This window comes from Phocoena sinus, chromosome 9 (assembly GCF_008692025.1).
Source record: "Phocoena sinus isolate mPhoSin1 chromosome 9, mPhoSin1.pri, whole genome shotgun sequence".
NCBI lineage: Eukaryota > Metazoa > Chordata > Mammalia > Artiodactyla > Phocoenidae > Phocoena > Phocoena sinus.
The window spans coordinates 36,772,995-36,789,072 of record NC_045771.1 but is presented as its reverse complement, the minus strand read 5'-3'; the positions used below and the strand labels follow the sequence as shown (position 1 = coordinate 36,789,072).

At 34.7% G+C, this 16,078-nt stretch overlaps 1 protein-coding gene and 1 pseudogene across 1 annotated transcript in view; one reads left to right on the top strand and one right to left on the bottom strand.

Annotated features, from left to right (window-relative positions):
- Nucleotides 1–2,402: 2,402 nt before the first annotated feature.
- BMT2 (base methyltransferase of 25S rRNA 2 homolog) overlaps nt 2,403–16,078 on the bottom strand; it is an 86,881-nt gene continuing 73,205 nt past the window's right edge. The window contains exon 5 of the mRNA XM_032643675.1: nt 2,403–5,621. Coding sequence (XP_032499566.1) covers nt 4,992–5,621 — 630 coding nt within the window. The 3' untranslated portion in view covers nt 2,403–4,991. The remainder of the gene's footprint in view (nt 5,622–16,078) is intronic.
- Nucleotides 6,363–7,755, top strand: LOC116759666 (annotated as a pseudogene).

Below are 16,078 nucleotides of genomic sequence, written 5' to 3'. Positions count from 1 at the left end.
TTTCACAGTCAAGCCATTAGACCCTCTGTCTCAGGTCTCTTTCCTAAGCATCTTTCTACTTGCAGGCAGGCTCCAGGGATTTAGCCTGCTTACCTCTCTTCTTGCCAGCAATCATGCATCTACTTTACTTCTAGGCCTGGCTTTGCGAGTGTTTTCTCTTAGATTCCTAGTGAAAAGGCCTGTGGCGATTTAAAAACTATAATTGTTTCTGGATGACTTTATCTTTCCTACATACTTTAGCCTGTCTCAGCAAACCCTCTCCAAACGGGATATGTTACAGGACAAGAGTTTGAGGGAGAACTAAATTAATACTGGCCATGGCCATGTTTGTATTCTTTTTCCTTGGTAGAAGGTAATGGGAATAGCTAGAGTGGCATTAGTTAACTCCAGGAAAGATTTGTAGGTCTAGGGAATAAATGTAAATGACTTACATGTGGATTCCATAATAGCCTCATGTAGACTGTATCTGTGACAAGAAGTCATATTCTTCTAGATATCTGATTCCCCCCACACCAGCTCAAAGGTATATGGAAAGAATGTTATTAGGAGATCACTGATTTACTTCGTTGTGTCTGCCTTCAATAGATAAGACATACAAGCAATAAAAATGCATGTACATTCTCCTGGCTATTCTCTGTAAAGAGGTACAAATAGGCCCAGTGCCAGGAAATGCTACCAGGCATTGTTTTGTCTTTTGAGTAATGCTTCCTACTACTTTTATCATTTACGTAGGTATTCCAATCCAACAATATTAACAAATTTATGTTTTACAATCTTATTGACAAATTAAGAAACAATCCTGCAGTCAACGCCTATGACCTAATTTTTTGTATTTTCCTGTAAGTTAAAAAACATAGGTACCATCTTTGGTACTACTGATGGGGCCAATCTTAGAAACTGTTAAAATCTATAGTGCAAAACAGTTATCAATATATTCAATTACTAAAGACAAGCAGTGACATGAATAACAAGTGCTTTATATTATTGCAAAAAGTGGAATTGAGCAAAGGTGTTCTGTTTAAAAATAAAATTCACAGTTGAACACTGCTTATGTAGACTCAAAGTTACCACTCAGTAGTGCCATCTGTAACAAATTCTTATCTGAAAAATACATACTAAACTACCGAGCTCATTCTGAAACAAATTTGGGATAAAACATACATTCAAACTTGAGTTTAAAATAAATTAAGAGATTCCAATTATTAAGGTTTGAATATCTCTAAGACAAAATAGGGTTTAGAAAACCTAATACTTCTCTCCTTTTATAACATTTAGAGGTCTTAATTTGTTAGCTATTGTAGCATGCTTGTTTATTGGGTATTATGTAATATAGGCCACCACTAATAATTTTGGGGAGCTTTGTGTTCAGTTGATCATGGACATGAATTTTTTATTGTGAACTATCATGCAAGTTACTGCAAATCAAGTTTTTGGAACGAATAAAAAAACTATAATACAAACATTCTTTGTAATAAACGTTTGTATTGTTTTTTGGGACTAGTAATTTAGAGGTATTTGGTTTTCACCTTTGCTGTCTAACAATTTCCAACACCAAGAAGGAGCCAGATCTTAAGTCTACATTCTACTTACCTAGTATGTGGACTCTTGAAGACGAATACCATTGCAGCACTGTGCTCAAAAAGTGTGGGAAAATGGAGCAAAAGCTCAATTCCATTTTTTCCTTGCCTTTAACGATTAGAATTTTCAGTTTGCACTTTTCTGGAGGGATGAACAATATATCCCTCTTATCTACAATGTGTTTGTGATTTGCTAAACAGTTTTTGTTGTGTTTTAAAATTTTTTTGTCTCTTTTTGTTCTATTTAGGAAACAAATTAAGGAAGTTAAGCAGGAGCAAAGGTATAGGATCAGTAGGCAATCATTCCTAAATACATATGTTAACTCCATGTAGAATGCTTGTTGTCTTCATTAGATCGTAAGTTCCAATGAAAGCAGGGGACTGAGAACACACCAAGCCCTGCTGTTTCCCCAGCATATTGCACTTGGTAGAATTCAAATATCTGTTTAATGAATAAAGAACCCTTTCACATTATGAGAAAGCCATCTGCTGCCCTAAAATAACTGATATACTTAGGTAAATTATCTTGGATGTAATTAACTTTCAAGAAAAGCAGGGTATGATATAGTTGACATATAATGAACTATAATTTGTTGTTTGTTGTCCTTGTTCGTCGGTAAATAGCATGATAATGGATAAGTCACTTGAGCTCTCTGGATCTCAGTGAATGAATTTATGAAATTAAGGGACTGGACTAGATGAAACCAGATAGAAAATTCTAAGTCATTTAAGTTTTAAATTGCTTCCCAATTCTGAAATCACTTAGTGAGATTAGGTCAAGACCACAAAACTTTCAGTTCGTAAATAACAGACAAGGAATATTAGAAAATTTAAAATTTTTAATAAATGTGCTTTGTTCACAAAATGTGAAAAAATACAACAAACACAAACATACATTTTCAGGTAAGCCACCTCCCACCACTTGGCAACTACCATATAAACCACTTGATCTAGTCATAATCCTGAAGAAACCAAGCAAATGATCATTTGTTTTTGAAACATCAAATTATTTTGGAGAATACTGTTGTGAATGTGACAGGACGCCCCTTAACTTCTTCATATCCAAACAAAATCATTCTCAAGAGTACCCATACAGTATTAAAGGCTCTAATAACTTCTTGTGTCATTACATATATAATCTGGCACCAAGCCACATGACTGCTTATATTTTAACATTTATATGTTGAATTGGCTTTGGTGGAATACGTATTAGTTTAAATCCTGCGCCAACCTAATTTTGAAGATGAATTTACAGTAGTAACAAATGAGATTTATAAATCCAAACAAATTTATACTAAGTGAGAGTATAGGTTTTTATAAAGAGATTTTTCTTTAAAGTACTACTTAAAATACATCATGCACACTTTGGAGCATAAGCAGAATCAACATCTGTAAACAATCAGAAGAATTTATAGCACCAACATTTTAGCTGTAACACATGGGCTAACTCCAAGGTCATATATCAATACTTACACCAGCCTCTCAAAAGCACTGTTTTCATTTACTTTCAAAGCGCTTTTGTTTGGTATGTTGCTTTTCTTTGCCTTTAAGATAGCATTTAGCCAAATCACAGAAAACGGACCGTATGGTAAAGGAGGTACTAACAACACACATTTTTCTATGTTACCCTGAACACAGTGTTTTTTTTCTTCTTTTGGGCGAGTTACAAGACTTGACCTGTAGTTCTTAATTGGAAAGAAAGTCCTAATTATTCCTTATTATTAAGTAATCTTATGCTATTGAAAGTAAACGAAAAACTTCAAGTTACTTCTGGCATATTTGAGCAACCAATATTTATTGCATTTACTCAACTGACTTTTAGGTTAATTACAGTCTTGTTACTTTCATTAATTTAGAATGTGAAATTTAATTTGAAATATTGGGTATACACACTCAACCATTTATATCTTAAAGGGTAAATTTTTTATTTCTAAATAAAGTTTGACATTCAGAGTTAACTACAGCAATTCACAATAAGCACAAAAACACTTTTATCAGAGTAAAGAAGTTCAGTTTATGAATTTAGGATCAACTATTGAAAATGCAAATTTCCTTTAAAAACGCACACACACAACATTAACCATGAAATCTGAAACTGTGATATTTCAGTGCAAAAACCTCAGTATGAGGTAATTTTAATGTAATAACCACTTGAAAAAAAATCCACACAGTGGCACTCTTAAAAATGATAGTTTACATGACAATTGCTGGCTGACAAGACAATGTGGACTAAATGTTCTTAGCCATTTAAACTAATCTTGTCTTGTTGGACATATATTTCTCCTTAATCATTTGCTTCTGATTCAGAAACACAGAAAGGCATTTATCAATGTGGAAAGGGAAAATTCCCACAGCCAACTAATGGTTTATATATTCAAAGAAAAATTTCTGCTAGGATTTAGATAGAAATTAGAATACCGAAACGTCAAAACCATTTTATGAGATTACCAGCAGAGGGTTAATTTAAAATTTTTCTATATAATTCCAGACTTGTAGTGCAGCACCTCCTAATGGAAAGGTGAGGACCCTATTAAGGTTGGTCTAGGTAGAACATAAGCTCTCTTACAAGTGCAAACCCTTTCACAAATGTGTTTCGGGTCAGTATTGAGTATTATATTGTTCCTTGCTTAAATAGAAAATTTTGTAAATGAAACCTAAATGTAAAAAAGTAAAAGTGAATTCTCACCGTTAAATATACTTTACACCAAGGCCCAAATCAACAAGAAAGATATGAAAACTCTATTTTGGCAATGGTGTTTACTGTACTATGCTAATCAAATTAGAATACATACTTTGGGGGAAATATCTCCCCAATGTCTGATGCTGCCAAATGAGCAAGCAAGAAAGAATAAGAATTATCAATTCCAAGAAGTTTGGGGAATGTTCAATCATCAGACAAAACTGAGCCAAAATGGCTTTCTATAACAGGTAACAATTTAGTTAGAAAAAAGAATAAGTGCATCACAAAACTACTAAACCAATCTATCTCTGTCACATTTAACTTGTGAGTCATCAAAGTGCAATCTACAGCTTTCTACATATCTTAGTTTCTCATTGCAATGGTTTAAAGTCAACACTGAAAAGATGAAAATAAGAAAAATACATAGCAAATTATGCTTCATTTTTCACAATAGCACTAAAGAGAAAAAGGTACCTTTCTATAATATCTTAGTGCTAAATGCTAAAATAACAGTGGTTTCTGCTATGACAGGAGTCACTCTGCATGAAACTTTAAGCTTTCTATATAAGAATAAATTTTAAAATCCAGAAGTAGAAAAAAATAGCAAACTCTGTAAACCTTTGCATTTCTTCTATGCAAAGCAGGTTTTAAGTACTGAGTTCATGTTAGTATTTCTGATTAGTGTAAGCAATTAAGTTTAGGAGTCTGGACTGAAAGGGCCTTTTGCTTTTATATTAACTTAAAAGTAATATGGGATCTTCTAGCTCATAGAAAGGAATAGAGCTGGATTGACTTTCTCCAGAATCTGAGTCGTATGGAGCTTCAGGGAGCTCTGTGAAACCATATGCTAGCTGTTCATCTTCTATATCTGATCGAACGTAGCAGGAAGGGTTAGAATATTCCTCATCTTCTATACTGTTGAAATCTTGAGGAATATATAACATCCCTGGGTAGTTCCTACTAACCAAGTCACTTGTGGTTTTTAGGGAGGTTTTTCTAAATGCCATCAGATGCATATGTGAAAATTTTGAATACTTGAAACGTTTAAAGCCCAGGGACTCTATAGCAATCTTCCAGCTTTTCATCATCATAGCGTGACGGTTCTGATGGGAGGAATCAGGTGTGATGATAAGCAATAAACCATTTAACACTAACAGTTCATGGGCTTTCTTGCAGCAAATCCATCGCTGGTAAGGTGATGGAAAATAGGAAAGAAGGAGAGAGAAAACAACCACATGGAAAAGTTCTCCAGGAAGAGAATCAATAGGGTTTTTTAGCTGCTTCAAAAAGGCATCTATAGCATCCTGTGCAAGCTGGAGTGGTTGCTGAAGCTGCAAATTCAGGAAGTCACATTTATACACACTCTGCAGAAAGGGAAAAACAAGGCATGTTAAGAATTTTAAGATTACCTCCACCTAATTACATACATTTTAAACCAAGCTATTTCATAGCATTTCTATATAATTCAAGCTTTAATTATGTACCTTTCCCTTATAAATATTCCACTTGCACAGACTTATTCAACCAAAACTTTTACTCAGAAAAATCTCAGAGTAATTAAGCCCAAAGAATTTCTAGTCATTATTAAAAAAAAATATTTCTGAGTAACAATTAATTAAGAATTAGAAATAATGTTTAAGTATATATTTTTTAAAAATAATACGGGTTTATTTGAAATTTTATTTGGGTAAGAGCCTACAGGGATGATTTATTTCTAAACTTAGTCATATTTATATTCACTTAAACATTTATAGTTACCAAAAAACAGGTTTACATAAAAATAACTTTAAACAAGAAATACCATGAAATAAAGATGAATCAAAGAAGTCAAAGAGGATAATGAAAGAGTTATAAATGTGTAAAAACAAAATACCAGAACTTTTAAGGTCATGAAAAACATCTTTTCAACCATTAACTTTAACCATCTCAAAAGTAATTTTAATAATATATTGATTCTATTAAAAAGCTGATCTCCGGCTTGAAACAAACTATGTATTAAATTTAATTAACTGAGTCAAATGACCATGAGATACACTACAAGTAAAGAAATAAACAGCACTGTATCATTTGCTGAATATTAAAACTCTATGGAGACCCTCTGCCTCTGCCCTGAAGGGGCTGGATGGGCGAGTTTGGCGCGATGGCTCAATCCTGGGCGGCGGCGGCGGCGGCTGGAGGCGGCAGCGCGTCCTCCTCCCTGTCCCGGCACCGGCGATGACCGGAGCGAGTGGCCGCGGCCCCCGATGAGACTGCTCGCGGGCTGGCTGTCTGAGCCCGGCGTCCGTGTGGCTGGCGCGGAGGATGTGGACCCTGCGGAGCCCGCTCACCCGCTCCCTGTACGTGAACATGACGAGCGGACCGGGGTGGGCTGGCGGCAGCCGAAGGCAGCAGGAAGAACCACCAGTGGTTTGTGTGCAACAGAGAGAAACTATGCGAATCACTCCAGGCTGTCTTTGCTCAGTTACCTTGATCAAGGAACACAGACCTAAACAACAGCACTGAGAAATCGGGCTGGCTATTTATCCAATTATATCACTGTTTTGTGTCATCTGTTTTTAGCCAGTTTATGTCTAGAACATCTATCAATGGGTTGCTAGGAAGAGGCTCAATGTTTGTGTTTTCACCAGATCAGTTTCAGAGACTGCTTAAAATTAATCCAGACTGGAAAACCCACAGATTTCTTGATTTAGTTGCTGGAGATGGAGAAGTCACAAAAATCATGAGCCCTCATTTTGAAGAAATTTATGCCACTGAGCTGTCTGAAACTATAATATGGCAGCCTCAGAAGAAGAAATACAGAGTGCTTGGTAAAAATGAATGGCAGAATACAGGGTTCCAGTATGATATCATCAGCTGCTTGAATTTGCTGGACTGCTGTGATCAACCCCTGACTTTGTTAAAAGATATCAGAAGCGTCTTGGAGCCAACTAGAGGCAGGGTCATCCTTGGTCTGGTCTTACCTTTTCATCCCTATGTGGAAAACATAGATGGCAAGTGGGATAAACCATCAGAAATTTTGAAAATCAAGGGATAGAACTGGGAAGAACAAGTGAATAGTCTGCCTGAAGTTTTCAGAAAAGCTGGTTTTGTTATCGAAGCTTTCACCAGACTGCCATACCTGTGTGAAGGTGACATGTATAAAGACTACTACATTCTGGATGACGCTGTCTTTGTTCTCAAACCAGTATAAACATGTGGAGGTTGAAGTCTTCAGAGTCCACCCCAAGAATGTATGCTCCGGAAGAGGGTCTGTGTTCTCAATTTTGTGAAGGGAGGACATTTGGGGGCTGCCATTCTAAATATCATGCAGGAATTTTAAAAGCCAAAATACGAATTATTTCTTTGTAGTGTGTAAAAAATGTTTTTGAAAAACAAAACCCCAACTCTTTGAGGACTTTTATTAACTCTTTACTCAGTAATGCAGGTCACACTCCGATTATGGGAGATATATGTATTTTTTTGAATTTTTGAATTTTATTTATTTTTTATACAGCAGGTTCTTATTAGTTATCCATTTTATACATATTAGTATATGTCAATCCCAATCTCCCAATTCATCACAGCACTCCCCGCCCCCGGCCACTTTCCCCCCTTGGTGTCCACATGTTTGTTCTCTACATCTGTGTCTCTATTTCTGCCCTGCAAACCGGTTCACCTGGAAGATATTTTTTTTATACTTAATTGCAGGAGGGACTCATTCTCAGGCAAAGCAACAGTCATGACTTCACATGGAACCAATAAATATGGATTGTCTTTAATAAAATGAAGACTGGCAATAAAGCTGTCCATCCAGTTGCAAATACTGGTTACAGGATATAGCCACTGATACTCTTTTACGTTTAGAAATTCTATCATTATTCAAAAAATGTTTTTAATCATGCTAATAAACGTTTTTGGAGATGGAAAAAAAAAACCAGAACTCTGTGGAAATAATCCAGAATAAGAAAGCAGTTTTAAAATTAGATTAAAATTAGTTACCCTTATATACAACAATAGTTAATTAATTATCAAAGATATGAACTAATACCTTAGTCCCTCAATTCTGTTAGTGTGTAGACAAGCTGGTCACATAAGCATCTGGACTATCTATTAGGAAATGCGACACAAAGTTCTACTACGTGGAACTACGCGGAAAAAGATTTTCTTCCTTTTGCTCCTTTTGGGGCAGGGGGATAGCTTTATTGAAGTATAACTGGTGTACAACCTGAAGTATAACTGACACACAAACATTTAAAGTGCACACTTTGGTAAGTTTTAACATTTATACACTCATGAAACCACTACTACAATCAAATTAATGAATAGATCCAACACCTGCCAAAGTTTTCCTGTGCCCCTTATATAATCCCTTCCTTGTACCCTCCCTGTTCTTCCCCTGCCACTAGGCAATCGTTGATGTGACTTCTATCTCTATAGATCAATGGGTATTTTCTAGAATTTTATGTAAGTGGAATAATACAGAATAATGTACTATTTTCATACAGCACAATTATTTTCAGATTAATCCATTTTTTTGCTTGTATTGATAGTTTATTCCTTTTTAATTGCTGAGGTAGGCTACTATATTAAGATATACCACACTTCGTTTATCCATATACCTTTCATAGATAACTTGGTTGTTTCTAGTTTTTGGCTATTACAACTAGAGCTGCTTATGAGCATTCCTGTTTGTCTTTGAATGAACATGTTTCATTTGTCTTGGGCAAATACTGAGGAAAGGGGTGGCTGGATCATACAGTTCGTGCATGTTTAACTTTTAAAGAAACTTCAAAACTATTTTCAAAAGCACTTATACTGAGTTTTACATTTCTACCAGGAGTTTATTGCAGTTCCAGTTCCTCCAAATCCTCATCAACACTTGGAATGGCCAGGCTTTTAAATTTTAATCATAGTCACAGGTGTGTAGTAGTATATTGAAGTTTTAATTTGGATTTTCCTAATGAGTAGTAATGTTTACCTGAGTATCTTCTTTGGTGAAGTGTTTGTTCAATTTTTTTGCATAGTGAAAAATGATTGGGTCGTTTTAAATGTTAAAAACCTATTTTCTTTTTTTTTTTAATAAATTTATTTTATTTAATTAATTAATTTATTTTTGGCTGCGTTGGGTCTTCGTTTCTGCGCGAGGACTTTCTCTAGTTGCGGCGAGCGGGGGCCACCCCTCATCGCGGTGCACGGGCCTCTCACTGCTGTGGCCTCTCCCGCTGCGGAGCACAGGCTCCGGACACGCAGGCCCAGCAGCCATGGCCCGCGGGCCCAGTCGCTCCGCGGATGTGGGATCCTCCCGGACCAGGGCTCGAACCCGCGTCCCCTGCATCGGCAGGCAGACTCCCAACCACTGCGCCACCGGGGAAGCCCCAAAAACCTATTTTCTTATTGAATTTTGAAAGTTCTTTATTCTTCATTCAAGTCCTTAATCTGATATATAACTTGAAAATATTTCTCTCAGATTATGGCTTGTCTTTTCATTCTTTTAACAATGTCTTCTTTTTTAATTGAAATATGGTTAATTTATAATATTAGTTTCAGGTGTATAGCCCAGTGATTCAGTATTTTTAGAGATTATACTCCATTAAAGTTATTATGAAATGGCTATATTCCAGAGTGCTGTACAATATATCCTTGTTGCTTATCAATTTTATACACAGTAGTTTGTACCTATTAATCACATACTCCTATCTTGCCCTTCTTCCCTTCCCTCTTCCCCACTGGTAACACTAGTTTGTTTTCTATATCTGTGAGTCTGTTTCTGTTTTACTATACATTCATTTGTTTTATCTTTTAGATTCCACATATAAGTGATATCATATAGTATTTATCTTTGTCTGACTTATTTTACTAAGCATAATATTCTCTAGTTCCAACCATGTTTTTGCAAATGGCAGAAATTTCATTCTTTTTTATGGCAGAGTAAGGTTCCATTGTGTGTGTATGTATGTGTATATACCTGTATGTATATATATGTGTATGTATTTTCTTTATCCATCCGTTGATGACACTTAGGTTGCTTTCTTATCTCAGCTATTGTAAATAACGCTGCTATGAAAACAAGGGTGCATTTATCTTTTTGAATTACTGTTTTCATTTTCTTCTAATATATACCCAGGAGTAAAACTGCTGGATCATATGGTTATCTATTTTTAGTTTATTGAAGAACCTCTATATTATTTTCCTTAGTAGCTGCACCAATTTACATTCCCACCAACAGTGTACAAGGGTTCCCTTTTCTCCACATCTTCTCCAACATTTGTTATTTGCAGACTTTGAGGACAGCCATTCTGAGGTATAAGGTGATATCTCTTTGTTGTTTTGATTTGCATTTCTCTAAATTAGCAGTGTTGAGCATCTTTTCATGTTCCTATTAGCCATCTGTATGTCTTCTTTGGAAAAATGTCTATTCATGTGTTCAGCCCATTTTTCGACTGGGTTGTTTGTTCTGTTGATATTGAATTGTATGAGTTGTTATTATATTTTGATATTAACCCCTTGTCAGTCATATCATTTGCAAATATTTCCACCCATTCTGTGGGTTGTCTTTTTGTATTGTCGATGGCTTCCTTAGCTGTGCAAAAGATTTTAAGTTTAATTAGGTCCCATTTGTTTATTACTGCTTTTATTTCTTTTGTCCTAGGAGACAGATCTGAAAAAATATTGTTACAATTTATGTCAGAGTGTTCTGCCTATGTTCTCTTCCAGGAGCTTTATGGTATCATGTCTTATGTTTAAGTCTTTAAGCCATTTTGAGTTTATTTTTGTGCATGGTGTGAGGGCGTGTTCTAACTTCATTGGCTTACATTCAGCTGTCCAATCTTACCAGCACCACTTGCTGAAGAGACTGTCTTTTGCCCACTTTATATTCTTGTCTCCTTTGTCATAGATTAATTGACCATAGGTGTGTGGGTTTATTTCTGGGCTCTCTATTTTGTTCCGTTGATCTATGTGTCTGTTTTTGTGCCAGTACCATGCTGTTTTGAATACTGTAGCTTTGTAGTATAGTCTAAAGCCAGGGAGCGTGATATCTCCAGTTTTGTTTTTGTTTCTTTTTTCAAGACTGCTTTGGCAACTTGGGGTCTTTTGTGATTCTATATGAATTTTAGGATTAATTGTTTTAATTCTGTGAAAAATGTCATGGGTATTTTGATATGGATTGCATTAAATCTGTAGTTTGCTTTGGGTAGTATGGCCCTTTTAACAACCTTAATTCTTCCAATACAAGAGCACAGGATATACTTCCAAGTTTATGTGTCATCTTCACTTTCCTTCATCAATTTTTTATAGTTTTCAAAGTATAGGTCTTTCACCTCCTTGGTTGAGTATATTCCTAGGTATTTTATTCCTTTTGATGTGATTTTTAAATGGGACTTTTTTTTTTACTTTCACTTTCCAATAGTTCATTACTAGTGTATGGAAAAGCATAAGATTTCTGTATATTAACCTTATATCCTGCAACTTTACTAAATTCATGTATTAGTTCTAATAGTTTTTTGGTGGAGACTTCAGAGTTTTCTATATAAACTATCATGTCATCTGCAAGTAATGACAGTTTTACTTCTTCCCTTTCAACATGGATGCATTTTATTTCCTTTTCTTGCCTGACTGCTGTGGCTAGGACTTCCACTACTATGATAAATAGAAGTGTGAGAGTGGGCGTCCTTGTTTAGTTACTGAATTTAGAGGAAAGGCTTTTAGCTATTCACAGTTGAGTATGAAGTTAGCTGTGGGTTTGTCATAAGTGGTCTTTATTATGTTGAGAAATGTTCCCTCTATACCAACTATGATGACAGTTTTTATCACGAATGGATGTTAAATTTTGTTAGATGCTTTTTGTGTCTATTGAGATGATCATGTGACTTTTATCCTTTTGTTAATGTGGTGTATCACATTAATTTGCAAATATTGAAACATCTTTGCATCCCTGGACTATATCCCACTTGATGATAGTGTATGATCTTTTTAATGTATTGTTGTTGGATTTGGTTAGTTAATATTTTGTTGAGGATTTTTGCATTTATTTTCATCAAAGATATTGGCCTGCAATTTTCTTTTTTGTAGTGTCTTTGCTGTTTTTGGTATCAAGGTAGTGGTGGCTTGTAGAATGAATTTCAGAGTGTTCTGTCCTTTTCAATATTATGGACTAGTTTGAAGAGGAAAGGTATTAGCTCTTCTTTGTATGTTTGGCAGAATTCCTCTGTGAAGCTATCCAGTCCTGGACTTTTGTTTGCTGGGCGTTCTTTTAAATTACAAATTCAGTTAAACTACCAGTGATCAGTCTGTTCAAATTGTGTTTATTCTTGATTCAGTCTTGGCAGGTTGTATGTTTCTAGAAATTTATCCATTTCTTCTAGATTGTCCAATTTGTTGGCATATAACTGTTCATAGTATTATTATTTTTTTTTTTGGTATCTCTGTGGTATCAGTTGTTATTTCTCCTCTTTCGTTTCTTATTTTGTTAATTTGGGTTCTCTTCTTTTCTTGGGTGACCCTAGCTAAAAGTTTATCAATTTTGTTTGTCTTCTCAAAAACCAGCTCTTAGTTTCATCGATCTTTTCCATTATTTTTGGCGGTCTCTATTTTATTTATTTCCTCTCTGATCTTTATTATTTCCTTCCTCCTGCTGACTTTGGGCTTTGTTCTTCCTTTTCTAATTCCTTTAGGTGGTCCACGATTAGGTTGTTTGAGATTTTTTTTCTTGAGGAAGGCCTGTATTGTGATAAACTTCCCTCTTAGAATTGCTTTTGCATCCAACAGATTTTGGGAAGTTGTGTTTCAGTTTCCATTTGTCTTGAGGTATTTTCTGATTTCCTCTTAGATTTCTTAATTGAACCATTGTTTTTTTTAGTAGCATGTTGTTTTAGTCTCCCTGTTTGTTCTTTTCCCATTTTTCTTCCTGTAACTGATTTCTAGTGTCATACTGTTGTGGCTGGAAAAAATGCTTGATAGAATTTCTATTCTCTTAAATTTGTTGAGACTCGTTTTGTGGCCTAGCATGTGATCGATCCTAGAGAACATTACACATGCACTTGAAAAGAATGTGTATTTTGCTGTTTTGTGATGGAATGTCCTGTAGATATCTATTAAGTCCAACTGGTCCATTCTGTCATTTAAGACCACTGTTACCTTATTTTTTTCCTATCTGGGTGATCTGTCCATTGATGTCAGTAAGGTGTTAAATTCCCCTACTATTATTGTATTCTTGTCAATTTCTCCCTTTATGTCTGTTAGTTATTTGCTTTATATATTTAGGTGCCCTTTTGTTGGATGTATATATGTTAATGAGTGTAAAACTTCTTATAGTGATCCCTTTATCATTATATGCCTTTCTTTGTCTTTTGTTATACACTCTGTTAAATTCTATTTTGTCTAATATGAGTATTGCTACCCCCACTTTCTTGTCATTGTATGAAATATCTTTTCCATCCTCTCACTTTCATTCTGTGTGTATCTTTAGCTCTGAAGTGAGTCTCTTATAGGTAGCATATAGATGGGTCTTGTTTTTTAGGCCAATCAACCACTCTATGTCTTTTGATAGGAACATTTAGTGTATTGGCATTAAACTGATTATTGATAGGTATGTACTTATTGCCATTTTATTACTTGTTTTCTGGCTGTTTTTGTAGCTTTGTTCTTTTCTTCTTTTGTTTCTTCCCTTGTGGTTTGATGAACTTTCTTTAGTAGTAAGCTTGTGTTCCTTTCTTTTTAATTTTTGTCTATCTATTTTAAGTTTTTTTATTTGTGGTTACCACAGTGTTCATATGTATTGACCTATAATATAAATACTTATTTTGAACTTACAGTCATTTAAGTTCAAACACATTCTAAAAGATCTACATTTTTAATTCCCCTCCTATTTGTGTTTTGACGTCATATTTTACATCTGCATGATTCTCCCTTAACTGTTTATTGCAGTTACAGTTGCTTTCACAATTGATTCTCTGTCTTTACTATATATTTCCCTTTCCTAATGGGATCTTCCCTTTCCTGTAGATCCTTACTTCTTTCCACTTAGAGAAGAGCCTTTAACATTTCTTTTAGGGTAGGCTTAGTACTGATAAACTATTTTTTGCTTGTCTGGGAAGTTCTTTATCTCGCTTTCTATTCTTTTTCTTTTCTTTTAAAAAATTTTTAATACAGCAGGTTCTTATCCCTTTCTATTCTAAATAATCGTTTTGCTGGGTATCCTAGTTTGCAGGTTTCCCCTTTCAGCATTTTGAATATATCATGCCACTCCCTTCTGGCCTGCAAAATTTCTGCAGAGAAATCAGCTGATGGCCTTACAGGAATTCCCTTGTATATGACTCTTTGTTTTTCTCTTGCTGTCTTTAAATTTGCCATTTCTATTATGCTATGTCTTGATATGGGTCTGTTTGGGTTCATCTTTTTGGGACCCTCTGTGCTTCCTGTACCTAGATATGAGTTTTTTCTCTTTCAGGTTTGGGAAGTTTCCAGCCATAATTTTCTCAAATACATTTTTGATCCTCTTCTCTCTTCTCCCTCTGGGACCCGTTTAGCCCTATTTGTGGACTCTCTGTTATATTTCATTGATAATCTTGACACTAATACCACACTGTTTTCATTACTATAACTTTAAAATAAATTTTGAAACTCTCCAACACTATCCTTTTAAAAAGTTGTTATTCTAGGACCTTTGGATTTCCACACAAATTTTAGAATACATTTTTCAATTTCTACAAAAAAACCTGCTAGAATTTTTATCAGGATTGCACTGTATCTATAGATCAATTTTGGGAAAATTGATGTGTTAAAGATTTTGAGTTTTTCCACCAATAAATACAGTATATATCTCTACTCATTTAGGTCTTCTTTACTTTCTCTTGATAATTTATAGTTTTCAATATACAGGTTTGCCATATATTTGTCAGCTTTATATTTCATATAAATATATGTTCATATATTAAATACTTCATATTTCTGATGCTATTATAAATGGTACTATTTTTAATTTCTAGTTGATTGTGGCTAGTATATATGAATTGATTTTTATATGTTAATCTTATATCCTGCAACCTTGTTAAACTCACTTACTGGCTCTAGTAGCTTCTCTGTAGATTCCACAGAATAATGTAATAGATGATCAATGTCATCTGTGAACAAAGACAGTTTTACGTCTTATTTTCCAATCTGGATGCCTATCATTGCTTTTTCTTGCTTTCCTGCACTGGTAAAAACCTCTAGAGAATGCTGAATAGAGATGGTGAGAGTAACCTTATCTTGTTCTTTTTTCAGTTTTTATTGGAAAAACATTTTTCTTTCACTGTTAAGTATGATGTTAGCTGTAGGTTTCTTTTTTAGTGTATTACTGTGATGAAAAGAATAAGTGGAGTTTTTTTATGGCATATGTAATTTTATTTTTAACCATTTTTAAACTGAAGTATAGTTAATTTACAATGTTGTGTTAGTTTCAGGTGTACAGCAAAGTGATTCATTTATATATATATTCTTCAGATTCTTTTCCATTATAGATTATTGCAAGATACTGAGTAGAGTTCCTTGTGCTATACAGTAGGTCTTCGTTGTTTATCTATTTTCTATATAGTAATGTGTATATGTTAATCCCAAACTCCTAACTTATCTCGCCACCAAACCCGTCCCCCACTATCCCATTTGGTAACCATACATTTGTATTCTGTCTGTGAGTCTGTTTCTGTTGTGTAAATAAGTTCACTTGTATCATTATTTTTAAAGATTCTACATATAAGTGATACCATATGCTATTTATCTTTCTCTGTCTGACTTCATTTAATATGATAATCTCTAGGTCTGTCCATTTTGCCACAAATGGCATTATTTCATTCTTTGTTATGGC